Here is a 25,007-nt window from a genome sequence, read left to right on the forward strand (position 1 = left end):
GAGAGAGAACCGGTGGATCGTGGAAGCGGCGCAAGGTTTGAGGTTTGGATCGTGAGGATGGATCGTGGGAGAGAACAAAGGGTGGGAGGATGAGAGGGGATAAGGACGCGCCAGGGAAGTGCGCCCTAATTAGTAGGGGAAGGTGGAGATGAAAGTGTTGCTGCTGAGGTGAGGGAGTCTCAAAGACGCTTGGCAGGTGAAGGCGAGGCGGACAAAGCGACGAATTTCGGCAAAACCTTTGTCCACCCGCCAAGACCATCGCCCAAAGTCGGGAGTCCATCGACAACTTCCCAACTTTTCTTTCCCGCATCTAATACATCGCTCCAACGCGTCCCTATTGTCCTCCACCTCCGACCCTACAAACGGCACTCTCTCCACTTGCTCACTTGGTCTTTCCTTACTACCGGGTGCGCGACACTCTCTTTCAGCCGCTATGGCAGATCCTCAATTCACCTCTTCCCACTCTAACTCCCCGCTACCAGAAGCCGGCCACGACTCAGACGATCCTCTCCATCCCGAGGTCGACGAAGAGAATTCAACCCCAAATTCACTCATTGCCGCTCCGGAGCAGGACATGGAGGCTACTGATTTTGAGGATAAGGCCGAAGTGCCTGACCAAGACGACATTGAAGGCGCAGGCTTGTCCGATGATGCTTCTGAGCTTTCTGAGTTAGACGAGCAGCAGTTTGACGATTTCAATGCTGAAGATATTGCCATCGAGGAGCGCCCGGCGCAAATGATCGATGAGACTAATGTCAACTTGATCGGCGTGCATAAGCGGAAGAGGGCTGAAGGTGAGGGTGAACCTGCCAAAAAGAAGAAGAAGAAAGACAGCAGACGTGACAAGCCGAGGAGGAAGAAGACACATGACGATGAGGTCAGTGCGGGAGAGGACACAGGTGGCAGAAAGAGCAGGAAGCGAAAGGAGGGTAGAATCAGAGGAGCAAGCCCAGACTCAGCAGCGGAAGACGAGCACCTTACTCCAGAAGAGCGTACGTACCTAGTGCCCAGCAGTTTTATTTTACGCAGACTAATGGTCTTAAACAGGTCGAAAACGCGCCCTCGATCGATCGATTGACCAGGTTGTTAAGTCTTCGAAGGGCTCCTCACGTCGTCGCAAGAAAGGCGACATCGACCTGGATCAAATGGCAGACCAAGAGATTGAAGACATGCGACGTCGTATGGCTGCTGCTGCAGAAGCCGACAACGAAGGTCGCAAGCGGGGAGAGCCAGCTGCCCACAAGCTCAAACTTCTCCCAGAAGTTGTCGCTCTTCTCAACAAGAATACACTTAGGGAATCCATCGTCGACCCTGAAATTAATCTGCTCGAAGCGGTCCGCTTCTTTCTCGAGCCGCTAAGCGACGGCAGTCTTCCAGCATACAGCATCCAGCGGGAGCTTTTTGCTGCGTTGGCTAAGCTCCCCGTCAATAAGGATAGTCTGGTTGCATCTGGTATCGGCAAAGTCATCATGTTCTACATCAAGAGCAAGCGTCCAGAACTAGGCATCAAACGCCAAGCTGAACGCCTCTTCACGGACTGGACCCGTCCTATCCTCCGACGCACCGACGACTACCGCAAGAAGGAATTCTCTCAAGCGGAGTATGATCCAACGTGGGTTTTCTTTATCCGCTCTTTCTATCGGTTTGTTAACAGTCTATTGCAGCAAACTTCCCGTTCGTACCGCACACACCAACAATCAAGCTGCTGTTGCCAGAGCGAAGGCCCTTGAAGCTCCGCGTGCCTTCCAACGTGCCCGCATGGAAGCCGGTCCCACTACCTATACTATCGTACCCAGGTCCAACGTTCAACTTGGCGAACAAGTTAAGAGAGCACCTGGTGCAGGAGGTGATGAACTTCTCAAGCGTATCAAAGCCAAGTCCGGTAGGGGTGGGCGCTGAGCTGTCCTATTATTCTTGGGACAGCGTCTGCAGGCAAGGATAACTTTTTCTGGGCGTTTGGAGTCGGTCTAGTAGCAAGGTACCTGATCTCCCGTTTGTCTAACCGGTACCATAAAGGATGGTTCACATTTCCCCTAATCAGTTGCATGGCTGGAGTTTGGTCCCTGTAGGAATTAGAAGTCAGGATTTGTAACCTCTGGACAGCAACCGAGTTCACATGTCAACACATCAACACATCCATATCTTGAACTCTTTCATATTCGGCAGGCCAGCATCTCTTCTAGAACGGGAGACCTCAGGAGCACGAGAACATGAAGGTGGAACTCGATTTTCGGAAAGCGAGATTGCGTCATCAGCCGTGTTGCCATTTGTGGCGTCTCAATGTATCCGGGTGTCACAGAGATTTGATCGAGCGCGAGATCGATAGGTCTTTCTGTAGCGTCAAGGAGATCGATTTGCATAGCATGCTTCAATACATACGAATATGAGAATTAAGGAGTTCCTGAAGCAGGTGTGTAAAATACCAATTTGTTGCACAAAACCGATATCAGGAGAGGCAGGAGGTTGCATTTAGGTCAGCCACTAAACAACGGTGAGCGGACGCTAATCTCGCGCGATTCCCTTTCTGTGATGAACTGCTGCCTTTTGGTGCACAGGTCAAACCCACGGGAGGGAGCCACTCCGGAGATGGACTCAGCCCAGGCCAAGAACAATCACTCTTCACCCAACCACCTCTCACGATGCCTGCAGATTCAGCCATGGGGGCGTCGTGTTTCGTATTAAACCCTGCATTCTGCAGCCTCTCCCAACACAATGGCACAAGTCTGTGCCCAGCATGTCGCTCTTGCGCCTGCTCCACTTCCATGGACAGTCCATGTCTGGCCAACGAGAAATGTCAACTCAATTTCGAACAGGCCTTGCAGCCCCTTGTGCAACCTTCCTTCGACGAACTCCTGCAACTTCGACTTGCTGCTTTATTGCAGCTGAGCCCTAGGGCAAGGTATCACTGCATAACCCCTCACTAGATTATTCGCCCGATTTATTGGATACGGATGTTGTTCCTCGACCCCTCCCAGTACTATTATGCCGTAGACTCCGCAGTCCACAGCCCTCTCTTCGAGCCTTGTTTTCTCGACTCTTGTAGAGTGTTCGATATGCTCCACTGAGCGTTCCTTTTGCCTTGAAATTGATATCGAACGCCTGTGTGCGCATCTGTATCCACGATGACCAGGCACACGGTATTAAGGTATGAACTCCTTCGATCTAACCTGGACAGGACGGAGCTGATGCTGCTATGATAGAGCGGATCTGAAAGAGCGCCATGTGAACATGATGGCGTTCAGCGCCTGTATAGGCTTCGGATTATTCCTACAAAGCGGGAAAGTAATATACATCGCCGGTCCAGGACTTGCGATTATCGCCTTCGTTTTAGCAGCGTCTGTAATGTGGTCCGTAATTGCCTGTATAGGAGAGATGACCGCTCTCTTCCCCGTCCAAGGCCCTCTGTTCGAATTTCCAGGCCGATTCATTGATGAAGCTGTTGGATATGCAACGGGATGGATCTCCTGGTTTGCGTGGACGGTTATTATTGCAGCAGAAGTCCTGGCCGTGGCGCAACTCTGGAAATTTCGCTTTGACGAGCAGTACCTTAAGGATGTGGGATACCCTGATAAGGAGTTGGGCTGGAGCACAGAGGGATATAGTCCAGCGGTCTGGGTCTTCATTTTCCTGATCCTGATCGGCTGTATTAACCTGCTTCCCGTACGCCAATATGGCCAGCTGGAGTACATATTTGGAGTTATCAAGATCTTCTTCATATCAGGGCTGATCGTTTTTAACGTTATCCTCTCGGCAATTCAAAAAGTCCCGCATGGAAACCATTTCTGGACTTGGAACAGGCCATATGGCTTCTCTTCTGAAAGCTTAGTCGTCCATCCTTCGCACGACGCAAACCCTGGTGTGGTTCTAAGAGGAGAACAAGGCCAATTCTTAGCTCTGTGGACTGGGATTGCAGCTGGACTCTTCTCGTTTGTCGGTTTCGAGACTATCGCGATTACCGCTGCGGAGAATAAAGATCTTGAAAAACACGAAACAATCAAACTAGCTACCAAGAAGCTGACGCTGCGGATTACAATTCTATACGTCCTTTGTACCTTTGCGGGTGGCCTCAACGTTCCTTACAACGACCCGAATCTGGTAAATATTCAAATCAATTCTGTAAGGGCTGGACAAAACAGTGTATACGTCCTTGCAGCGGTCAGAAATCACTTGCGTGTCTGGCCCAGTATTTTCAACGGATTCTTCATATTTTCGGCAACGACCTCCGGAATCAATGCACTCTACAATTCAAGCCGGTTGCTTCACGCCTTGGCATCCATCCCGGAGGCTTGGCCACTCTTCGCTCAAAATTGGAGAAGACGCCTCGAGAGAACGACTTCCCGAGGCGTTCCTTTGGGAACTGTAACGGTCAGCTGGTGCTTTGGGCTAGTGGCATTCCTCGCTGTGAAACCATTCCCCGCAATCGTTCTGGGTCGAATCACTAATAATGCAGTGGTGTCGGAATTGATCTCCTACGCGGCCATTTGTCTTTCGTACATTCAGTTCTATCACCGAATAAAGGCTGCAGCAGAGGACCATACCCTGGAGAATCGATCTGCATACAATCGAGATGACAAGCAATATCCGTATCGCACGCACGGACAATTGTTCCGGGCATATTACGGACTTCTGTTCTGCATCTTGCTCATACTATTTAATAATTGGCGGGCTTTTATACATCCATTTAGCAGTAAGTTTGCGTCCCCTGATCACTCCTCCTGTAAGTTTTCAGCCCTGGCTAACCACCTCGTAGCTCCGGATTTCATCGCCTCGTACATCGGAGTAAGTCTTATTGTATCCAAGCTTTTATCTTTCGCTAACTTTAATTCAAGATCGTTGCTTTCTTTGCCCTTATCGCGGCATACCACATAAGGTCCGATGGCTGGAACCCATTCAAATGGCGACGACATGCCTCAATGCAAATCTTCCGGCCGCCACCGAAGGTAGTTGTACCTGGACGCAGAAGGGGTCATCTTGAGTTTCCTAATCCGAAAGCGCCGATTTGGGATGAGGAAAACTTTAAATCGTTGGTGCAATTTGTTTGGGGATGGCTCAAATGAGAAGGTGCCAAAACTTGCAGTCGATTTCTCGCGATAATACCCTCTTTGGATGGGCATGGCGTTACGGTCAACAGTTGATTTCGAACAACAATGATTGGCGTCGGAACACTCGCTTAAGATTCTTTCCATAGATTGTGTACATCAAAATAACGAGATGCAAGCTCTCAAAGACGTAAATAGTACCTAATCTTTAACACAGCCTTGGTCTTCCAATGCTCTGGATGTGCAACTGCCGGGTGCCAGGTCAAGGGCGAAAGCATTGCTGATTAGAGTACAACCAATACACCTTTTCTGAATCCCACATCGGACTTGCTTATCAGGCCACTAATCGAAGTGTTGCTGGTCCTGGAGGTTGCTCACGTCTGCACGTGACTGCTTCACCGGTGAGGCAGATGAGCACAACTTTCCGGCATTCTTGCAATTCACAGTTTAGGCCGGGCCGGCTGTGGTCTATATTTACGCTCTGGGCCGGCAATCTTGTCATCCCATTTGCTTTTGGGCGGCGGCTGGCGGGGAGTTGCATTGTCGGGTGTTAGAGTTAGCGCAAGGGACAAGGGTGTGTAATAAACCGTTGCGGAACACAGGCCTGAGACCCTGCTCAGCTGAATTTTCCAAACCAACCACCTCGCCCTCTGCCGTACCCTCCTTGAGAATGTGACAGCCAAGCCCAGCGCAGTCCGGTCCGCCCAAGGCTGTCTTGTGCACGCCTGCAGGCAACGAAGATATCCGCTGTGACCGTGAGTCTGCGTGAAGAGTCGTCTGGCCGGTATGCATCTCTTCCCAAATACCATCCACTTTGTGAAAGCCACACCGTCTATCCCAGGCTTTGTCGTAATACCCGTCGTGCCCTGTTTTCGACTTGTCCGTGTCAATGTCCTTCCAGCACAGGAACCTCGCGGAAGTCTGGCAGCATCTCCAAGGACGGCATGACATTGCGACAATTCTGCGCGAGATTATCGGTCAGCACTCCATCGATTCCACACTCCAAGATGGCGAACCCCAGAACCCTGAGGAATCCATCCAAACAATTATATGGATTAGGACGATCTTCGATCTCCAGCGCTCTTATCTAAGTGGAAATGCAACTGGCGTGTTGGAATGCCCGCCATATGTCCTCTCCTGTCTTCTACCATCCGAACTCCTATTCTCTACCATCCTCTATCTAGTCAACGTAAAAACAAGGCTATTCCCAAGTCAAACGACACTGTTGACGAGAGAATTCATGAGGCCGAGACACATACTTGCCCAGACTTTACTCTCCGGGCTGAGACTATTGCTTCTGAGGAAAGAAAACATCGCAGCGCACGACAAACGGCGCCTACAAGTCTCCATCAATACTGCGTGGCAGCATGATCGGCTCCATGGCGTCGACCGGTTCGTGGTATCAGACCTCTTCGCCGCAATACTTGATTCGGTGAATGAGATATCACGTGAGAATCCATATATCCAAGAATGGGCCAATGCAAGATTACCAACTTACGCTGCCGGATTGGTAAACCTCATTATAATCCTAATTGATAAAGCAGGGCTAACGCTTTTCAGTATCCTCTCAACATCAAGCCCGAAATGTTCATCACTTCCCTCATTCATGGGACTATGGAAGAGGACTGGATCGATGCATACTGGGTCTTGTTTGACTGCCTTTGGGCTGTCGAGTCTGCTTTGACTCAACGCTATGTTGACCTTCGACGGCAGAGTGGTGTGGTCGGATCTCACCAATTTGTGATTGATACAGATGAGACCTTGGAGCAGCTATACCAGACAAGAACGAGCCTCATAATCTCAATTTTCCATGTCACCGGCCCGATGACCCCAACTCCTCACTTGTTAGACTCACTTTCCATCACACTCCTTGACTGGAATGAGGATTTTGACAGCTTTCTGTCTCGACAAGATTCCCTTTTGGTAAGCGGCAGCCCGCTAATAATTGCCAGTATCTACTAACCATCCTCATAGCAGCAGGGGCCTAGCCCTAGACCGACAGCTTCAAGAGTATTTAGCTATGGCCGGAATGTCCTCGAAACCAGTCCTTATTTCGAGGCCGCGTTGAAGAGCTTCTCAGAATGGTTATCAAATCGGAAGTCTGGCTATGAGCAGTTCAGCATCAGGAGAACAGGCGTAACTGCAAATGATTTAGAAGAGATGGCGAGAGAATGGATCACGCGCATGACTTCGCTCAACGTCGAGACACACACTAGGGATTTAGAAGGCACGCTGCTACCTCTATATATTGTCAACTGCCCAAAACTACATGTCATTCCCAGAAAACATCTCGAATATAAGCTCAGATGGTGTGACAAGTGGGCCTATGAGGTATTTGAGCAATTTAATGATCCAATCTTGAGATAAAGCTAATTCATACTACTAGAGCATACAGGAGAATTCTCCAATTGTGAATTGGAAAGAAGGTATGGACCACGATAATTTTTCAAACTACGCGGCCTACATTCTAACCGAGGCTCAGGCGTATCATGTCCAAGTTGTAGCTCGGGTGAAAAGATTAAATACGCACGCCTCATAGAACCGTTTCAGCACCTCGCAAATGCACTTGAAACTTTCCATTTCGATGATTACGGCTTGAGTCAGTATTCTGTCGGCGATTCAGGGTCATACGACGCAGCGTCGGCATCAGGTACCTCACATACCGTGTCTTCCGAAGCTGAAAGCGTTGCTATAAGCCTACCGTCTCAATCGACTATGCCCGCTTGTAATCTTTCACAGGTCTCGAGTTTGAGCGAAAGCAAAGATATCCCAGAGCAGTCCCCAAGCCAGCCTCCAGGCTACTTGGAATCTCCTGTCAGCCCGGCTGCATTCACTCCTCTCTCTCGGCGATCCCCGCCTGGGTCTTCGTTCATAGAATATCCTGTCAGCCCGTTAAATGAATCCTTGAACGTTCCAATACCGATCTCGTCAAGGATGTCCATGGATCTTCCAATACCAGTGAACGCTCTGAACATTCCGGAGAGTATTCCAGAGACAGTTTCAGCGCAATCAGATATATCAAGCCTCAGGTTAAATACTCCTTCGACAGATTCTATGATGAGCGGAGGCAGTATTGCAAAGGTGAAACCAACAAGTAGAACAGTACGGATTGCAAACTCAATAAGACGAAGACCAACGACGAAAGAGAAGGAAGCATTCCCTCTGCCGAAGGATCCCTCGTTTGTATTTTCTACGTCTGGCCACTCCTTGTTATTATGGGGGAAATGTGCTGACAACCTTATTCGATTTGACATTCCAAGCAATGATACATCGGCTATCCAGGGTTGTAAGTATGAAGTTGGAGGGATCGAGGCTGCCGCTTCCGGGAATCATAAATGTGCAATCATTGCAGCTGCTGGGTTGCAGAAGCATAAGCTCTTAATCTTCGACGGAATCAACCTCAATCCGGAATTCGAAACGGAAATCGAGGTTTCAGGCAGAATTGGCGAGATTTGTCTAGCCGTTTCTCGGAACGACAAATTCGTTGCAACATCTATGAATGATCAGATCTTAATCTATCGACTGGAAGACGGCATCAAACTGATGGCCTTCCACCACCAGATCCAAGTCTATGAACTTCGAGGGGGGGTCTCGCATCGCCGCACGATCAATGTCGGAAGAACTAAGAGTGATGAGTCTGTCACGGAACAATTGAAGACAGATACAGGCTGGTTTGGTGAGCACCTCAAGGGGCTTAGCTCAAAAGAGGTGGCAGAAGAACAACAAAGGCAAAGTGCGATTGTTTCAAGAAAGATTTATTTCTCGACCGACAGCAAACGGCTTGTGGTAGCAACGCAGTTGGGTGACCATTGTGTCTACGTCGACGTTTGGGATTGCGAGAGGGAACCTGTGAGCACCATATCCGAGCATTCCCGCTCGTTCAAATTACCCCCTTGGACACTCAACGATGGTGATCTTACCAGCGTGTTTTACGATACAATGCGCCGAAGCGCTATAGTTACAGCTTTCCTCGGGAAAGAATATCCACTGCTTCTCCCCTTCCCAGGCTATGACTCTCTACAGAACGAGCAGTATAGCACGAAAGTTGTCCATGCAGCACAGTCTCCTTCCGGGACCACCTTCACCGTTGCCAACGCAATGACAGAAATTATCCAGTTCGAATACACCGCCAAAGGCGGTCTATCACCCCGCAAGCTAAAGAAGGCATCGTCCAAGATTAGCACTAGCGTGTTCAAGCCCGGAACTATTGCTCTCGCTATGCCACTTGAGAATTGCTTGCAGTGCTTCTGGCTCAAAGACGGGAAGTGCATGTTGAGGACCGTCAAGATTGGATCTGGGGAAACCTTCAAGGAGTACGATATCCGGCCGCACTACAATCGACTGATGAGCTTAAAGAACAAACCTGTCATTGCGAGGGCTCCAACGCTCAGAATTCCTGAGTTGGATGCTGGAGAGTTGTCCTGATTCCTGGGAAGGCCTACTACCGCATACCCGCGCCTATTCCAGGATCCTGACAGCGAGGGCTTGGTCTCTCAAACTTGTCTTTAGACTCCATCACTGTTAGATACGATATCTCGATTCCCCTAAGAATATTGAAGCCTTAAGTTACGACGGCTAGAGCAAGAATATTGCGGGTGGAAGGCAGATACAGAGCTTTTGGCTTCCTTGGTTATTTTCGACATGTCCGATGCAAAGGCCAGGTTCAGGGTCTTTGGGTGAACAGAGCAAAATGCAAGCCACTAACAGGCCACGAAACGGAAGATGCTTGCGTCTGTGGGGCTACGAGATTTGAGGAAGAGGGGGTGGCTAGGATTAGGACTTACTTTTGAGTGTTGGATCGAAGTCCGGACAAAACAGAGAGGGGAATCGATTGCGAGCAGCGGGGTGGCTGGTGTGGAGGATTAGGATACGATCTGCACGCACCCACGAAAGCAGGACCACACCTTTTCCAGCCGTCACAGCATGGCAATGCTGTAGGATAAGTTTCCTAGTCTTTCAAATATGGAACGAGTTTAGGAATGAAAGCATGATAAAATGCATTTTACAATTTCCCCCCAATGATATCCATGAGCCAAAAATAACACTCTTTGGACACCCTTAGCCCATTATCGAGAATTCTTAATCGCCTGATCCACACTGTCGAGGGCATTGCTTCCCAGCAGCGCTCTCCCGCATGTTTAATTTATGGAGATTAAGACCCCACCACCATCGGGGCCCTTGTGGAACATCGCTTAGGCCTGTAGGTTCTGCCCAAACGAAGAGGGGAGTTCCGTGCGTGTGGAGTGCGGAGGATGGCATCCTCAGCATCCTCGAAGCTCCTTCCCGAACGACCTTCTTCTTAAGGTCGATGTCTCAAATCTAGATTTCTGAACTTCAGAGACGGGCAGGAAGAATTGTCTAGCGTCCACAACTTTTCAGAATCACTAATTCTTCGAACTAAGATTGTCCTCACGATTAGGTTATTACTTAGGAGGCCTTATTGCCGTTGCGATGGAAGACGAGCCGACTCGCTCAATATCGCGATTACTATGTTTAACATCTCATCTGCAGTGAGTGGGTGGGTAGGTGGATGGAAGGACGATATGTATGAAAACACTTCGCCCTCGAAATTCAATACCAGCCTGCAGGATATCCCACGAGCGAACCTCTGTCCTGGAAATTGGTACACGTATGTGTGCATCTGTATCCTTGAATGTGTGCGTTCTCACCCTTCCCCACCATGGGTAAACCATGCAGTAGTGCACTGCCACTCTGCTCTTCCGTACAAGCGGGTCAAAACAGTGTACGAGGTACGGAGCCACAGGTACGACTCCAATAATCAAGTGCATGCAGTGTGAAGCAACAATCGCACCGCCTCATTATGCTGCACTGCATCTCTGCCCATGTTTAGAACCACACCTCCAAGGCCCCATCTTTGTGGGAATAGACGAAGATGAGCACGTGGTCGATTAATCTCCGTTTTAATCTATCGTAACGTGGATGAGACCTGAAATGTCGTGAGTAGACTTTCGGAAGTAAGTAATATGCCGTATTACCCTTGGTATGTTGGCCGGTTGGGCCCTAGTTCGGGGTGTACAACGGGAAATATTTTCGGTGGTCGGAATGTAGGCGAGCAGGTAACCGATAAATGGGACGAATGATAGCTGACAAGTTACATTAGTTGGAGTTGAGGAAGGTTGAAGTGGATGGTTAGAAACGTTCTACACAACTATCGCTACCAAAAATATACAGCTCGACAACAACTGTTTTTTTAGGGCATGGAATGGTCTCTCGTAAAAGCCAGCACACAAGAGGAATCGTACGAATCGCTTGAAGTGTGCGCCTAGGAGACGATATAATCCCAACCTACTGTACCTTCTTATTCTATGCCCCTACTTTCTTCAGCGCTGGTTTCTGAGGCACAATCATGCTGCTCTTTCTGTATCCTAAGGCGTCTTTTAGCCGTTCCCAGAATCTCTGCCTCTTCTCTCAGCTTTCTATCGACATCCTATTCAAGTTAGAGGTTTCTCATGTGAACTCTGTGTCGTTTTCGGACTCGATGTAACATATCTGTCGACTTACATAACCATCACAGCTTTCCATTCTTACCAGCCAATCTTCTAAGGAGTTACGGAAATAGTGCTCCATGTAAATGCCAAGTAGGTCTTTCGTCCCGTCTAATTTTAATACCGTGGTGGTAATGATGAAAGAAGATAGCTCCAACTGGAGATATATGGGTTTAACGATTTCGAGAGTTCGGAGCAATTGTCGGGGTGTGATCTGCGCGCTTGGATAACCGGCTCCAAAAATAAGCTCAAGTTGAAAGCCTTTCCGATGCTTGATGATCGACAACATAGACAGGTGAGCGCTCAATTGCTCGTAGTATCGGTTTACTATTCTGTTCTTCAAAAGGTCCGCAGGATACTCCCCATTTCGTTTTTGTTCGGGTGGAATGGGCTTAAAGTAAAGCTTCAGGCGTCGTATATGATCAACAACTTTGATTTCTTTGCCAAACCAATCCCAGAAAAGATGTTGTTCCTTACAATTGGGATCGAGCGCAACGTCGAGCTGTCGAAAAAAGGTATCGACAATCTCGGAAGCAATGGCTCCTCCAACGTATTCAGGGCGAGCAAAGAACGGAATCGAATAGTGGGTCGCACACCTCCATACTTCCTGTCCGCGCTGCTGTTCAAATTCCCACCTTGTTCGTAATAGAGCTGCCCGTTCTCGGTCATGGTGTGTTTCTTCATCCAATAAGTACTCGTACACTTGATCTCGGATCTCTCGGGGTAATGCGGTTAGAAAGTGTGTGAAAAATGGGGCATGAATGGTCCGCGTAATCCGCGCAACCTCTTCCTCGAATTCGCTGAATTGAGGTCAGACTTGTAAAGACAGTCAGATACTGTACACACTGCATTGCAACTCCCCAATCGTCCGCTACCAGCATACCATCATCGAATTTTGTTCGTTCGTAGAATTTTGCGTACGCACTTCTCAAATCCTGATATAATTGGATTCTTCGAAGGTGTTAGACGGATTCATGATATGGAGAGACATGCCTACTCTTGGCCCACCTCCATCGAATGAAGCAATGCCTAATTCTGTTAATTCAGATCCCTAGGGGCTGTAGCAAGCTCAGAGACGCAGTTAAATGTGTCTCAGTAGAGGATACCAGGTTTGATACATTAGTGAACACATAAGCCTCGGATTCCTGAAGAGCTGAGCCTCACCATTGTGGCCTCTACAGCTTACATAATCATACTCACGTGCTCTATTCGGAGTTTGCCTCCAAACCCCGACCGACTCTTTCACAAAAGAAGCCAAATCTGTCCTTCGGCTTCTCCACAAAAAGCTACATCAAAACTCTGCGCACAACCCAATCGCAGTGTGCCGGCGAATACGCTTTCTTCGCAATGTCGAACAGGTAAAGAGCAGCCATCTCTCTATGCTTTCCCATCCAAACCTATTTACGTGTTAACAAGAGACTCGCAGATTCGGACGCGACACCTCGCGCAATTCCCTCTTCAGCACCTACGACCGCAGTACCTCGCCTTCGAAGAACAAACCCTCGCGCTCACCCGGCCGACCAACTTCGGGCTACGGATACGGCTACACACCTCCATCCTCTGCAGACCATCTTGCTGCTTCTAACGGTCCTGCATTCAGCGCATACCCCAGCGCAAGCGCAAACGGGACAATAGGAGCGCAGGCAGCGTTTCGACCTGCGACGCCGAATTCTAGGGGCCAGTATTCAGATGCGGTGTTAAGTGAGCTGGAAAGCCAGAATGATGATCAAGTGGGCATTTTGACGGGGAAGGTGCGGATGTTGAAGGATGTACGAAATCACCTCTCCCTACGCTGCACCTAGATCTGGAGGTGGGCTAATAGCGAGAAACAGTTGACATCAGCCATCGGCGACGAGATCCGCGACTCGACTACCCTCGCCGAAAAAATGAACGACTCTTTCGACAACACGCGGTTAAAACTGCGGGGCACGATGAACCGAATGCTAAGGATGGCTGAGAAGACTGGTGTAGGCTGGAGAGTCTGGCTGGGCTTCTTTGCAGCTGTGATATTTTTGTTTTGGTACGTGTGGTTGTTTTAAACGCACAGTGGCCCCTTATACAGGCGTTACTTTAAACGTTTAAGAGTTGGGGGGCGTATATACGGGTGTATGGAGAGATAACAGGAGTTCCGCGCGATATCTAGACGCAAAAGGGGAGGGTTTGGGTTGTGCTGTTAGTGGAACTTAATGCATAGATGGCGTTGGGGGTTAACTTTTGAAAGAAGGGCAGCATACACCAATCAATTGGTAAACTTCACAGTACCTATATTCCTAATGTAATAATCACGGTTCTCACGCAAGCAACATCTTCAACGTAACCTCCTGTTTTATGGATGCCGGCTATGTTGCAGCGCCAAGAACCTGAGCGCAAAAACAATCAAGTTCAGGGAGTGGAGGATAAATCAACCCGGCACCACGACAGAACATGCGTATGCCTATAGCGTTCATAGGATAATGGTATCAATGTATACGTATACAAACCCCGAGGGACAAAGTGGAGAGTTCGACCTCCCCAACCCCCTTCCTTCCCCTTCCTCCCTATCCCAGCACTAATACTCTTCCCCGAGCACCTTCTTCAACACTTTACTCTCGTTCTCATACTGCTCAATCTTTGCCTGACTCACTGCCAACTTTGCCAACAAATACTGAATCCTCGGCGTCATCTGCGCGGGTTGACTCTTCAGCTTACTCATCAGCAGCAATTCATTCTCACACTTGTCAATCGTCGCATTCTCGATTTTAGTTAGATCCGTGAAGATCGCTAAGTCGAGTCGACTCCGCAACACTTTATCTTCCGTCAGTCTCCTGAATGCAGATTGGTAAACTGGCTTTCCGGGCTTGATGCTTGCGGGACGGCCGTTGGGTCCAGACACGATGCTGATGAGTTCGGCTTGCTCGAGGGCGCGCAGGACAGACTCCCCCGAGGATTTATATATGTCTGAAATAAGGACTTCGTGGTATCGGAGGGTTTCTTCGGCAGCGAGTTGTTTAATGAGGAGCCAAGCCTGCTCGGACGTCCAGCGACGAGAGGAGTCGTCGGAGCCGTCGGAGCCTAGGATATACATTTTCAGGATCTCGGAGGCGGATTGGTCGATTATTTCATGTACGGCTTTGGTGGGTGTTTCTCCTGTCTTGATTCTTCGGGCAAGGAATTCGAGGTCAGTGAGACGGCCGCCGAGAAGGTCAATGCAAGAGTCTAGCTCAGCGAGGTCGGTGCGAGCTTGTGAAGGAATCATTTTGTGTGAGCCATCTTTAGGCTCTGGATCATCCTCGACATCGGCGTCGAGGTGGGTGATCACAAACTTCTTGGCTACTTCGGGAGTACAGTCGGAGAGCGAGATTTGGTGGAAAACGCGGTCAGGAAGGGCTTTTGAGAGAGACTTACTGAATGAGACGTCGTTGGTAAGGAATATGACGTGAGCAATGTTTGCAGTGGTCAGACGCGCGGCCCTGATACGGTTAGTGATATTTCGAATGTAGCAGATGTGAGAGTCGAGGCATACCATTCAGCAATCTTGTCATACACAAGCCCGCCCTCTTGACTTTTGTGTAAAAAGTTGTCGATTACAACCACAGGCCTCCGCTCAGGATGAGCCTCAAGCCATTCATCATCTCCAATGTGAGCATCTCTGTCTTCCTTATGGCGGCTATTCAGCGCAATCTGCCGCAGTGCAGTTGCCGTGTTGTTCCAAATCTTTGCGAGCTGGGAGTCGAGAGTCTCCGAGAAGCCAGTCTTGACGCCAGTAGCACCTTGGGCTGCCATATCAATCATACCGCTGATGCTGTTCATCCATGAGAACACAGGGCGATAGCCAACCTCTGCAGCAGCAGCATTGATCGTAGCACTGTCACCGCGAGCTTCTTGTATGGGCTTGCAGTCAATTATAACTGTGTGCTTCTTGTGCTTGAGCGCTTGATCGATAACCAACTCTCGCTTTCCTGAGCCGCGAGGGCCCTGAACAATGATAAATGTATCTGCAGTCTCCATAAGCCAAGTTTGGATCTGCTCAATGTTCCCCTTTCGGTCGTCCCAGACTGCTTCCATGCCGTGTTCGTCATCGGGGCGGCGGTGAAATCGGAAGATGTCCGTCGCATAGCCTTTGATCCACTTGTAGATTTTGTTGTCTTGGATATGCCATACCCTTGTGATGTGTGCCTTGATAAAGAATGTTCGGATGCTGAGGTTTACCTTAGAGTCAAAAGCCAAAGGGCAAAGAAGGGGTTTTTAGACTCACGGGTCAAAGACTGCAACAGTGATACCGGCAATGATCGCTGCAATGACGGGAATCACAATCCTCGGATGGTTGACAAGCCAATCTCGGATCCAATGAGGCTTGATTTTTTGCTCATAAGTGAGCCTTAGCACCGTTCCTGTCTTCCCTCCCCCTTCGGCCTCGGAAACAAAGTATCCATGCATGCAGTTCTTTGCCATGATAGCCCTTGGTCTTGCTGCAAAGTCTAGATAGGCATATCTTGGCATGACCTTGGAGTCAAATGACTGTGGCAGGATATCTCCTAACTTCCCATAAGGCCTGAAGAACGTATAGAGTTGTTCCTGCGAAAGCTCTACAGCCTCCGCTCCAGGCTCTGAAGGAATAAACTCAACCTTTAGCCGTGGTGTAGGGAATCGGAAGAGATCCTCAACCCAAGGTCGACCCTTAACTAAGTTCACGCGCATTCTTCTAAAGGGGCTCCACCATGGCTTGATTTTCTCATCCTTCAGGTACTGCTTCAGTGCCTCCTCAACCTCGGCAGTTGACGTGCTTCCATCATGGCTGAACTTGACAAAAGCGCCTCCTTCTTTGAGCCGCAGAAAAACCTCGGAAGCTGTGATAGGTATACTCTTTTTACTGCTGGCCTCTTCGATGACCTGCTTGGGATCGATCCCCGTGATGCTGGGGCGGATGAAGTAGTTGAGAAAATTGGGCGGTTTGTCATGAGATGCGAATGGAACACCTAAGATCTTTTGGATCCTTAACGGAAAGACATCTGGGAATGTAAGCTTCGTGGCTTTTGAGCGGGTTGGCTCGTCTAGCGTACTGTCAAAGAACAAAATTCCTTCATTTGGCCCGGCTCTGATGTGACCTGACTTGTGTTGACCCGCCTGCAATGTCGCATACCGCGGTTTCATTACCCAATGTCTATGTTGAACCGCAAATGGGGTTCTGAATTGCTGTTAGCATCCTTAGATGAATCTGCGGCCAAGGACTTCGTTTGAACATGAGGTCTCACCTTATGTCGACTCCATGTAATCCCCTCCGTGAGCTCCTGGGAGCAACACACACCCACTCGGTATTCAACAGGCGAGGCATAGTCACGTCTATGGGGCCTATTGAAGCATGGCAGGCTGTAGTATGCACAACATCAATCAATTCATCCGGAAAACCTGTGGTTTGTAGTGACGCAACCGTGGAAAGCACGTCCATTTTTGCTAGGCTTACAAGCCAACGCCACTTGAGCGCCACAATCTTGGCGTCCAACATCAAGCTTTCACATCTCAAAGAGACTGGAAATGGCTTGGAATACTACACTGGCAACAACCTAAAGCTTCAGGGTGGTTCTAAAATTATTGTTGAAGCGCTCTACTGGCACTGTATTGTATCTCCTAAACGTGGAATGTAGCAGGGAGGCAATTTAGGACAGAGATTGGCAACTTGTTGATGTCCTTTCTAGTTCTAGCAAGAGGTGTAGTTGATAGATTCTACTTTAGCCATGCTACACAGTATGTGATAGCGTGCTATATATCTCGAGGCACTGAGCGGGGGTCAACTTCTGGAGGTCAGGAGTGAGGCATGAAAGATGTGGTAACCACGGTCGAGCATTCGCCAGGTAGCCTTACCGCTTTGAAATGAGCCTTGTGGTCAAATTCCAGGCATATAGACACTAAATTGGAAGGGGAAGTTCATTTATCAGGACGAGCGCTAAACTACACTGCTGACCGCCACCATGCGTCCAGGATCGCTCTCATATTAGGGAAAAGGTATCGTGCAGGTAGAGGATGAGGAAATGCAGATGAAAACAGAAAGCAGAAAGTGAAGCCATTTCCCCATGAAATCGTGCCAAATGGTAGACACGTCTTAGTAACAGTGATAACCGTGTCTCGTAAACATATACATGAAGGCGTTTAAGCGGTAGCAGTGATAGGCTCCTTAAAACCTCCGTTCGCCTTAGAAAGCAATTCGTAGGGGGGACGTTTGACGATGCCGCCGGTAACTGGAAGTTGGCTGCCAACCCCGGTGAGGTATGAGTCGACATCTCGAGCAGCCTGACGACCTTCGTTGATGCCCCTTCGTTTCGTGTTAGCATCTGACAGCCTATATACATCTGGGGTTCACTTACCAAACAATAAGAGATTGACCGCGACGGCAATCACCCGCAGCAAATACACCAGGAAGATTCGTGTTGTAGTGGCCAGGTGGAGTCTTGACGTTTTTGCGGGGATCACGTTCAACCAGCCCTCCCAAGACGCGTTCTTCGGGGCCTAAGAAACCCATAGATAGTAGAACGAGGTCAGCTGGGAAAAACTCTTCGCTACCCTCAACTTGCTTCATATCCCAACCACCGCTAGCCGACTTTGTCCATTCGACTCGCACAGTGTTAATGCCTTTAACGTTGCCGGCCCCGTCATCTACAAAGTCTTTCGATAAGACGCAGAACTCTCGCGGGTCTTTACCCATATGTGTCTTAACTTCCGAGTGACCGTAGTCGACACGATAGACTCGTGGCCATTGTGGCCATGGGTTGTCTCGGGCTCGTTCTGCTGGCGGCTGGGGTAGGAGTTCGAAGTTGGCCACACTGAGGGCTCCATGGCGAACAGAGGTGCCAATGCAGTCATTGCCGGTATCCCCACCACCAATAACAACAACGTGTTTTTTTGCGGCTGAGATAAAGGCATCGTCAGACAGGTTTGAATCAAGTAGTGATTTAGTGTTCTTATGCAGAAATTGCATAGCGAAGTGAATGCCGTTCAAATGGCGGTTGGGGATGGGGAGATCGCGAGCGACTGTTGCTCCAGTAGCAATGACAACGGCGTCATTCTCTGCGCGGAGGGATTCTAAGCTAGGCTGCCCCTCCTCACCAACGGCCACCCCCGTGACAAATTTCACGCCTTCCGAGGCCATGAAGTCTACACGGCGCTGCACAACCTTTTTGTCGAGCTTCATATTCGGGATGCCGTACATAAGCAACCCGCCAATTCGATCAGCCCGCTCATACACGGTCACAGTATGGCCGGCCTTGTTAAGTTGATCGGCTGAAGCGAGGCCTGCAGGACCAGAGCCAATGATGGCGACCGTCTTTCCAGATCGGTTTTGCGGCGGCGAGGGAACCATCCAGCCCATCTCAAAGCCCCGGTCGATAATGGCACACTCGATTGATTTGATGCCCACAGGATCCTCATTGATACCAAGAACGCACGCGCCCTCACACGGAGCAGGGCATACGCGGCCGGTGAATTCAGGGAAGTTGTTTGTCATTAGCAAGCGGTTGAGAGCATCCCTCCATTGGTTCTGGAAGACTAGCTCATTCCACTTGGGGATGATGTTGCTAATAGGGCAACCAGTGTCGGATTGACAGAACGGAACACCGCAGTCCATGCACCGGGCTGTTTGATACTTAAGTTCGTCCTCGTTCAGCCGCTGCGAAAGCTCCTGCCAGTCGCGCGTCCGGGTCTTCGGATTACGATACTTCTCGGATCGACGTTGATACAACTTGAATCCGCGAGTCTTGTCGAGAACGAGGGCCTTCTTCTTCTCCGCTTTGGCGTCTGTTACGCTCTCTTCGATGTCAAGTAGGTCATTCTTCTTCTTCTCTTTCGCCTCGTGTTCGTGCTGTGCCTGTCGGGACTCTTCGTGGGCTTCGCGCACCGGATTCCCCGGAAGGATTGGCAATGGGTACTCCTGCTTCTTCTTCTCAGCCTCCTTGGCTGCTTCTTCCATCAGCACGCGCTTGTAGTCAGTTGGCATGACCTTGACAAAGCGGGGCAGGGCACGATTGAAGTCAAGGAGGATTCTCGCAGCAAGCTCAGATCCAGTATAATGGTGGTGATCTTCGATGAGACCACGCACAAAAGCAATTTCTTGAGGCTCTTCAAGCCCAGACAATTCAACCATCTCTTGGTTGACCTTCTGTTCGAAGTCATGGTGCATGTCAAGGACGTAAGCGATGCCACCAGACATGCCAGCAGCAAAGTTACGGCCGGTAGACCCAAGAACAAGCACACGACCGCCCGTCATGTACTCACAACCGTGGTCTCCAACACCCTCAACAACAGCAGTCACACCGGAGTTACGAACGGCAAAACGCTCAGCAGCGACACCACGGAAGAAGCAAGAGCCGCTAGTAGCACCGTACAAGCATACGTTACCAATGAGGATATTTTCCTCTGCTTTAAAGACGGCCGTGCGCGGCGGATAGACGATGAGGCGCCCACCAGAGAGACCCTTACCAACATAATCGTTGGCATCACCTTCAAGCTCCAGAGTGACACCAGGTGCAAGGTATGCACCGAACGATTGGCCAGCCGAGCCACGGATGTTGGCGTGGATCGTGTCTTGGGGCAGACCAGCCTCACCATATCGCCTACTGATCTGATATGAAAGTGTTGCACCCAAGGCGCGGTCGGTATTGACGATGTCGCACTCGATCCGAGCTGGCATACCTTTCTCAAGAGCGAGTTCGGATTCAGCAATGAGCTTATTGTCGAGACGAACATGAAGGCGATGGTCCTGCTTTCGTACATTGAAAGTTGCGACGCCAGGTCGAAGTGTGTGTGCTGGCGTTAGGATGAGAGATAGGTCGATGTTCTCCGTCTTCGCGGTCCGGAGATCATCCCTAATACGGAGAACTTCGCATCGGCCAACCATTTCGTTTACCGTCCGGAAACCCAGCTTGGCCATGATGGCTCGGAGCTCGTTGGCGACGTAGTAGAAGAAATTGATGACATGCTCTGGGGTCCCGATGAACTTCTTTCGAAGCTCGGGATCTTGAGTTGCAATACCAACAGGGCAGGTGTTTAGGCTAGAAATATTACTGTTAGCTATAGGACAAAACTAGGAAATAGTAGGTTTCCTATGTCAGATAGGCCTGTCCGACAAACCCAGCAAAGCGAAGGCTCTACCCTGGCTGTCCTAAAATGCCCGCTGTTGCTTGTAGGGGCGGAAAATACGAAAGGGGGAAGAAAAGAAGGGGTAGCTTACTGGCACTTCCGCATCATGATGCATCCCATGGCGATAAGAGGAGTTGTGGCAAAACCCCATTCCTCTGCACCTAGTAAGCAAGCAATGGCGACATCTCGTCCTGTTCGAATCTGGCCATCTGTCTGGACAATGACACGGCCTCGGAGATCGTTAAGTACTAGAGTCTGGTGCGTTTCGGCGAGACCGAGTTCCCATGGGAGACCGGCATATTTAATACCAGTCCACCGAGAGGCACCTGTACCACCATCGTGGCCAGAAATGAGGATGTGATCAGCCTTAGCCTTAGCAACTCCAGAGGCGACAATACCGACACCCGTTTCAGAGACAAGCTTGACAGAGACACGAGCGCGAGGGTTCGAACACTTCAGATCATAGATCAGTTGTTTTAGATCTTCGATCGAGTAGATGTCGTGATGGGGAGGAGGGCTGATCAGGCCGACACCAGGAGTGGAGTGACGAGTCTTTGCAATAGGCCCGGACACCTTGTGGCCGGGCAGTTCACCACCTTCCCCAGGTTTGGCGCCCTGTGCCATCTTGATTTGCAGCTCATCAGCATCTGCAAGGTAGTTGCTTGTAACGCCAAATCGTCCCGAAGCTACCTGCTTGATGGCCGAACGCATTGTATCACCATTCTCCAATCGAAGGCTTCTCTCGGGATCTTCGCCACCCTCTCCAGTATTCGATTTCCCTCCTAATCGGTTCATAGCAATAGCTATGGTTGAATGAGATTCCATGGAGATAGATCCATAAGACATAGCGCCAGTCACAAAACGGCGGACGATCTCCGTCCAAGGTTCAACTTGGTCAATCGGGACTGGTGCCCTGTCATCAAAGTTAAAGTCAAGTAGGCCTCGAAGCGTGCAATCTTTGATCCGCTCGTACTCAGCGATCGAATATGCTTCGTAGGACTTGTCGTTCTTGGTCCGAACTGCGTCCTGTATATTTGCAATAGCCGTGGGATCATTTACGTGAGGCTCCCCGCCATCTCGCCAGTGGTACTCTCCAGTCTCTGCAAGACCAGGAACTTCGACAATGCTTCTACTCGGGTATCCTTTCTCGTGTAGAGCGAACGCATCCTGTGCAATGAGCTCAAACGTCATACCCTTAATACGAGAAGCAGTTCCGGTGAAGCAGCGATCAACCACGGTGTCATCTATGCCGAGAGCTTCGAAAATTTGTGCTCCTTTATACGACTGCAGCGTAGAGATACCCATCTTGCTCATGACCTTGAGAATACCCCCATCGCAAGAATGCTTGTAATTGTCAATGAGTTGTTCAGGGGTCAGCTTCTTGCGGATGAGGCCTTCGCGGTGCATCTTAAGAATGCACTCAATTGCGAGATATGGGCAAATGGCGTCAGCACCATATCCGACGAGGACGCACATGTGGTGGACTTCGCGGGCCTCAGCAGTTTCGACAACAAGGGCGGCTCGTGATCGCCACTTGTTCCTGACGAGGTGGTGGTGGACCATACCAGTAGCGAGCAGAGACGATACCGGAACCCGGTCCGCGGAAGTTGCACGATCGGACAAAACAAGGATATTATCGCCATTTGAGATGCCCTCAGTAGCAGCGTCGCAGATCCTGTCCAAGGAGTCCATATACCCCTGAATACCCTCACTCTTAGGGAAAGTGATGTCGATGTACTTCACTGACCATTCAGGATAGATAGTGTGGGTGTTCGTGAGGGCTTTGAACTCATCAATAGACAGGACGGGCGAGGGGAGAAGCATCCTGTAGCACTGGCTTTCGTCCATCTCAAGAAGATTGCCTTGCGGACCAACGTAGGCCTCAAGAGACATCACGATGGCCTCGCGGATTGGGTCGATTGGTGGATTTGTGACCTGCGCAAAGAGCTGTCGGAAATACTCAGACAAGAGCCGAGGTTGAGTTGCCAAGCAGGCCAGCGGAGCATCGTTCCCCATAGATCCGAGGGCTTCTTTCGAGTCTGCAGCCATTGGTCCTAGGAGGAGACTGACTTGTTCAAGAGAATATCCAAAGGCTCGTAAACGAGGATCCTCCTGAAGACGCGCCTCGGTGGGCTTCTGGGAGAGATCTACTCCCTTTTCTCTGACTTGCTTTAGTATCTTCGGGAGAGTCAGGAGGTTCTTCTCAATCCATGCTCGGAAATCATGTCGAGATGAGACAGTTTGCTTCAGCTCAGTGTCGTCAACAATACGTCCCGCGACAGTATCAACAAGAAGCATTCGTCCTGGCTGCAGTCGACCTTTCTGAACAATTCTCTCTGGTTCAATGGAGATGGTGCCCACTTCAGATGCACAAACAATCCTGTCATCGTCGGTGACGTAGTATCGGCAAGGTCGGAGACCGTTTCGATCCAGGTTGGCCCCACAATATCTTCCGTCAGAGAAGGTGAACAAAGCAGGACCATCCCAGGGTTCCATCATACAGCCTGCCCACTCATAGAAAGCTTGTTTAGCAGGGTCCATTGCACGGTTACCTTGCCAAGCTTCTGGAACCATGAGCATGACTGCTTCAGGGAGGGAGAGCACACCATTGATTACGAGTAATTCAAGGACGTTATCAAAAGCAGCAGAGTCGGAGCCACCGTCCTCGATAATAGGGTACAGAAGGTTGAGGTCCTCGCCGAAAAGGTCAGACTTCATAAAACCCTCCCGGGCCCGCATCCAGTTCTTGTTGCCTCGCAATGTGTTGATCTCACCATTGTGGGCAGCCCATCGCAAAGGCTGAGCGCGATCCCAGCTAGGGAAAGTGTTGGTGGAGAACCGAGAGTGTACAAGAGCGAAATGGCCCTCGTAATCTACCGAGACTAGGTCGTGGTAGTACTCGTAGACTTGGACGGGCGCCAATTGGCCCTTATACACGATGTTCTTATTGCTCAGAGAACACAGGTAAAACCAGTTATGGAGACCTATCACGTGGGTTGCTCGTTTTCGGAGAACATAAAGCTGCCGCTCGAAGTATGCTCCGTCGAAAGAATCTTCGAAATCCGGTTTCGGCTCCTTCCCGTCTCCATATGCAGTTTTCAAGACGACGAAGGGCTGCAGAATTATCGGCTCCCGAGAAAGTGCTGCAGGGCCAAGGAGAGTGGAGTCCCGAGGAACCTCTCGCCATCCAAGGACCCTCAAGTCTAGCTGGTCCGCGACCTCCTCGAATGTCCCCTTTGTCTCCTCGAGTATTTGCGGGTCTGGCTTGAAGAAAAGGTTGCCGGTGGCGTACTTGCCCTGGGAAGGCAGCTTATAGCCTTGCTCGCGTTCAAAGTTCTTAAGAAAGAACTTGTGTGGGATCGAAGTCATGACACCGGCTCCGTCTCCGTCTCGGGCATCTGAACCAACCGCACCTCGATGGGTCATGTTGCAAAGAAGAGATCGAGCTACACGAGTTGTTAATTGATGTATACTGGACGCACAAAGATTCTTCATGGATCCTTACCATCCGAGACGATCTTGTGGCTGGCCACGCCCTTAATATGGCTTCGAATTGTTAACTCCAGTCTCTACACTCGCAAACAGCTTGTCAGGGAGCACGTACGCAGCGAATCCGACACCGCAAGCGTCTTTCTCAAGCTCGGGGTCATAAAGACCCTGCTTCAAGGGTAAGACACCCGCCCACGACTTATTGTCTGGGCCATCCTGGTAGGCAAACACTGAGGCTTGCTCTTCTTCCACAATCGGAGTATCCTGAGGCAGATTTATTTCTTCAGCGAATGACACCTGACCCATTATATCGGCAACAGGCCGTAAATGTCGAATGGGTACGAATGGGTACGAATGGGTCGACTGCGGTTTTGGTATCCAAAAAGAGGATTTTTCGGTTGCTGACTGATGTCTGTTAGCTGCCGGACTTCCAGGAGAGAGTTATGTCGTGGCGTGAGTCCCACGGGTAGAAGTTCGAGTCTCGCTCTCGAATAATCGCGGATGGATATCTTTCAAAAGCAAAAAAGAGTATGAGGAACAGTGTTGCACTGGCACAGAGAGTACGGCGTATCAATGGCTCTCCAGGTAAGGGGAGTGCCGGGTGAACTCGGTCACCAGCTCCAATGGCCCCGATTTGGCAAAACGATGCCAATGACGAAATGTCGGGGGGTCGGCCGTGACCGATGGCTGCCAGAGGATGTACAGAGGGCGATGATAAGGAGCTGGGCGAATGGGAGAACGCGGGGTTGTGCTTTGATGAAGGGAAAGGCGCTCGGTAAACCCTTGCGCATGGCAAGCTTCTCGAAGACGCCCGCTGTTTGGTGGAGGGGGTGCAGGTGCAGCGGAGTGGGTAGGAAGCTGACTTACA

General features: G+C 50.1%; 8 protein-coding genes across 8 annotated transcripts; 4 read left to right on the forward strand and 4 right to left on the reverse strand.

Moving 5' to 3' along the window:
* The first annotated feature begins 269 nt into the window (after positions 1-269).
* Positions 270-2,373, forward strand: BDR25DRAFT_272832 (uncharacterized protein). The gene is made up of 3 exons (XM_033687332.1): positions 270-992; positions 1,048-1,612; positions 1,665-2,373. The coding sequence occupies exons 1-3, from the start codon at positions 434-436 to the stop codon at positions 1,897-1,899; spliced, it is 1,359 nt and encodes a 452-aa protein (XP_033540485.1). The 5' UTR covers positions 270-433; the 3' UTR covers positions 1,900-2,373.
* Positions 2,374-2,769: 396 nt separating this feature from the next.
* Positions 2,770-5,359, forward strand: BDR25DRAFT_307672 (uncharacterized protein). Its single transcript, XM_033690880.1, has 4 exons — positions 2,770-3,145; positions 3,201-4,687; positions 4,751-4,779; positions 4,830-5,359. The coding sequence occupies exons 1-4, from the start codon at positions 3,123-3,125 to the stop codon at positions 5,055-5,057; spliced, it is 1,767 nt and encodes a 588-aa protein (XP_033540486.1). The 5' UTR covers positions 2,770-3,122; the 3' UTR covers positions 5,058-5,359.
* Positions 5,360-5,537: 178 nt separating this feature from the next.
* Positions 5,538-5,990, reverse strand: BDR25DRAFT_319848 (uncharacterized protein; the record flags this gene model as incomplete). The annotated part of the gene is made up of 1 exon (XM_033691855.1): positions 5,538-5,990. The coding sequence occupies one exon, from the start codon at positions 5,988-5,990 to the stop codon at positions 5,538-5,540; it is 453 nt and encodes a 150-aa protein (XP_033540487.1).
* Positions 5,991-6,279: 289 nt separating this feature from the next.
* On the forward strand, positions 6,280-9,464 carry BDR25DRAFT_319849 (uncharacterized protein; the record flags this gene model as incomplete). Its single annotated transcript, XM_033691856.1, has 5 exons — positions 6,280-6,549; positions 6,600-6,962; positions 7,014-7,370; positions 7,435-7,465; positions 7,522-9,464. 5 exons carry the CDS (start codon positions 6,280-6,282, stop codon positions 9,462-9,464), a joined length of 2,964 nt encoding a protein of 987 aa, XP_033540488.1.
* Positions 9,465-11,354: 1,890 nt separating this feature from the next.
* On the reverse strand, positions 11,355-12,665 carry BDR25DRAFT_397087 (uncharacterized protein). Its single transcript, XM_033698479.1, has 4 exons — positions 12,543-12,665; positions 12,392-12,496; positions 11,562-12,345; positions 11,355-11,487 (listed from the first exon to the last, which is right to left on the reverse strand). The coding sequence occupies exons 1-4, from the start codon at positions 12,557-12,559 to the stop codon at positions 11,359-11,361; spliced, it is 1,035 nt and encodes a 344-aa protein (XP_033540489.1). The 5' UTR covers positions 12,560-12,665; the 3' UTR covers positions 11,355-11,358.
* Positions 12,666-12,805: 140 nt separating this feature from the next.
* Positions 12,806-13,931, forward strand: BDR25DRAFT_307674 (uncharacterized protein). The gene is made up of 3 exons (XM_033690881.1): positions 12,806-12,903; positions 12,972-13,314; positions 13,378-13,931. Exons 1-3 carry the CDS (start codon positions 12,893-12,895, stop codon positions 13,582-13,584), a joined length of 561 nt encoding a protein of 186 aa, XP_033540490.1. The 5' UTR covers positions 12,806-12,892; the 3' UTR covers positions 13,585-13,931.
* A 162-nt stretch (positions 13,932-14,093) lies between these two features.
* On the reverse strand, positions 14,094-16,675 carry BDR25DRAFT_329606 (uncharacterized protein; the record flags this gene model as incomplete). Its single annotated transcript, XM_033692462.1, has 4 exons — positions 14,094-14,994; positions 15,048-15,722; positions 15,780-16,533; positions 16,585-16,675. 4 exons carry the CDS (start codon positions 16,673-16,675, stop codon positions 14,094-14,096), a joined length of 2,421 nt encoding a protein of 806 aa, XP_033540491.1.
* A 993-nt stretch (positions 16,676-17,668) lies between these two features.
* BDR25DRAFT_245086 (glutamate synthase-like protein) lies at positions 17,669-24,445 on the reverse strand (the record flags this gene model as incomplete). The annotated part of the gene is made up of 5 exons (XM_033685874.1): positions 17,669-17,831; positions 17,884-20,562; positions 20,742-24,096; positions 24,156-24,196; positions 24,255-24,445. 5 exons carry the CDS (start codon positions 24,443-24,445, stop codon positions 17,669-17,671), a joined length of 6,429 nt encoding a protein of 2,142 aa, XP_033540492.1.
* Between the last annotated feature and the right edge of the window lie 562 nt (positions 24,446-25,007).

This window comes from Lindgomyces ingoldianus, assembly GCF_010093535.1.
Source record: "Lindgomyces ingoldianus strain ATCC 200398 unplaced genomic scaffold BDR25scaffold_57, whole genome shotgun sequence".
Lineage (NCBI taxonomy): Eukaryota > Fungi > Ascomycota > Dothideomycetes > Pleosporales > Lindgomycetaceae > Lindgomyces > Lindgomyces ingoldianus.

What these genes read in the sequence shown, in the direction of transcription:
- BDR25DRAFT_272832 (XM_033687332.1), top strand. Translation starts at nt 434, where the DNA reads ATGGCAGATCCTCAATTCACCTCTTCCCACTCTAACTCCCCGCTACCA. An exon ending in GCACCTTACTCCAGAAGAGC is followed by an intron (nt 993 to 1,047) that starts GTACGTACCTAG and finishes GGTCTTAAACAG; the next exon opens with GTCGAAAACGCGCCCTCGAT. An exon ending in CAAGCGGAGTATGATCCAAC is followed by an intron (nt 1,613 to 1,664) that starts GTGGGTTTTCTT and finishes AGTCTATTGCAG; the next exon opens with CAAACTTCCCGTTCGTACCG.
- BDR25DRAFT_307672 (XM_033690880.1), top strand. Translation starts at nt 3,123, where the DNA reads ATGACCAGGCACACGGTATTAAG. An exon ending in ACCAGGCACACGGTATTAAG is followed by an intron (nt 3,146 to 3,200) that starts GTATGAACTCCT and finishes CTGCTATGATAG; the next exon opens with AGCGGATCTGAAAGAGCGCC. An exon ending in TTTTATACATCCATTTAGCA is followed by an intron (nt 4,688 to 4,750) that starts GTAAGTTTGCGT and finishes ACCACCTCGTAG; the next exon opens with CTCCGGATTTCATCGCCTCG.
- BDR25DRAFT_397087 (XM_033698479.1), bottom strand. An exon ending in GATTGGGGAGTTGCAATGCA is followed by an intron (nt 12,346 to 12,391) that starts GTGTGTACAGTA and finishes ACCTCAATTCAG; the next exon opens with CGAATTCGAGGAAGAGGTTG. An exon ending in TGGAAAGCTGTGATGGTTAT is followed by an intron (nt 11,488 to 11,561) that starts GTAAGTCGACAG and finishes TAACTTGAATAG; the next exon opens with GATGTCGATAGAAAGCTGAG.
- BDR25DRAFT_307674 (XM_033690881.1), top strand. An exon ending in AGGTGCGGATGTTGAAGGAT is followed by an intron (nt 13,315 to 13,377) that starts GTACGAAATCAC and finishes AGCGAGAAACAG; the next exon opens with TTGACATCAGCCATCGGCGA.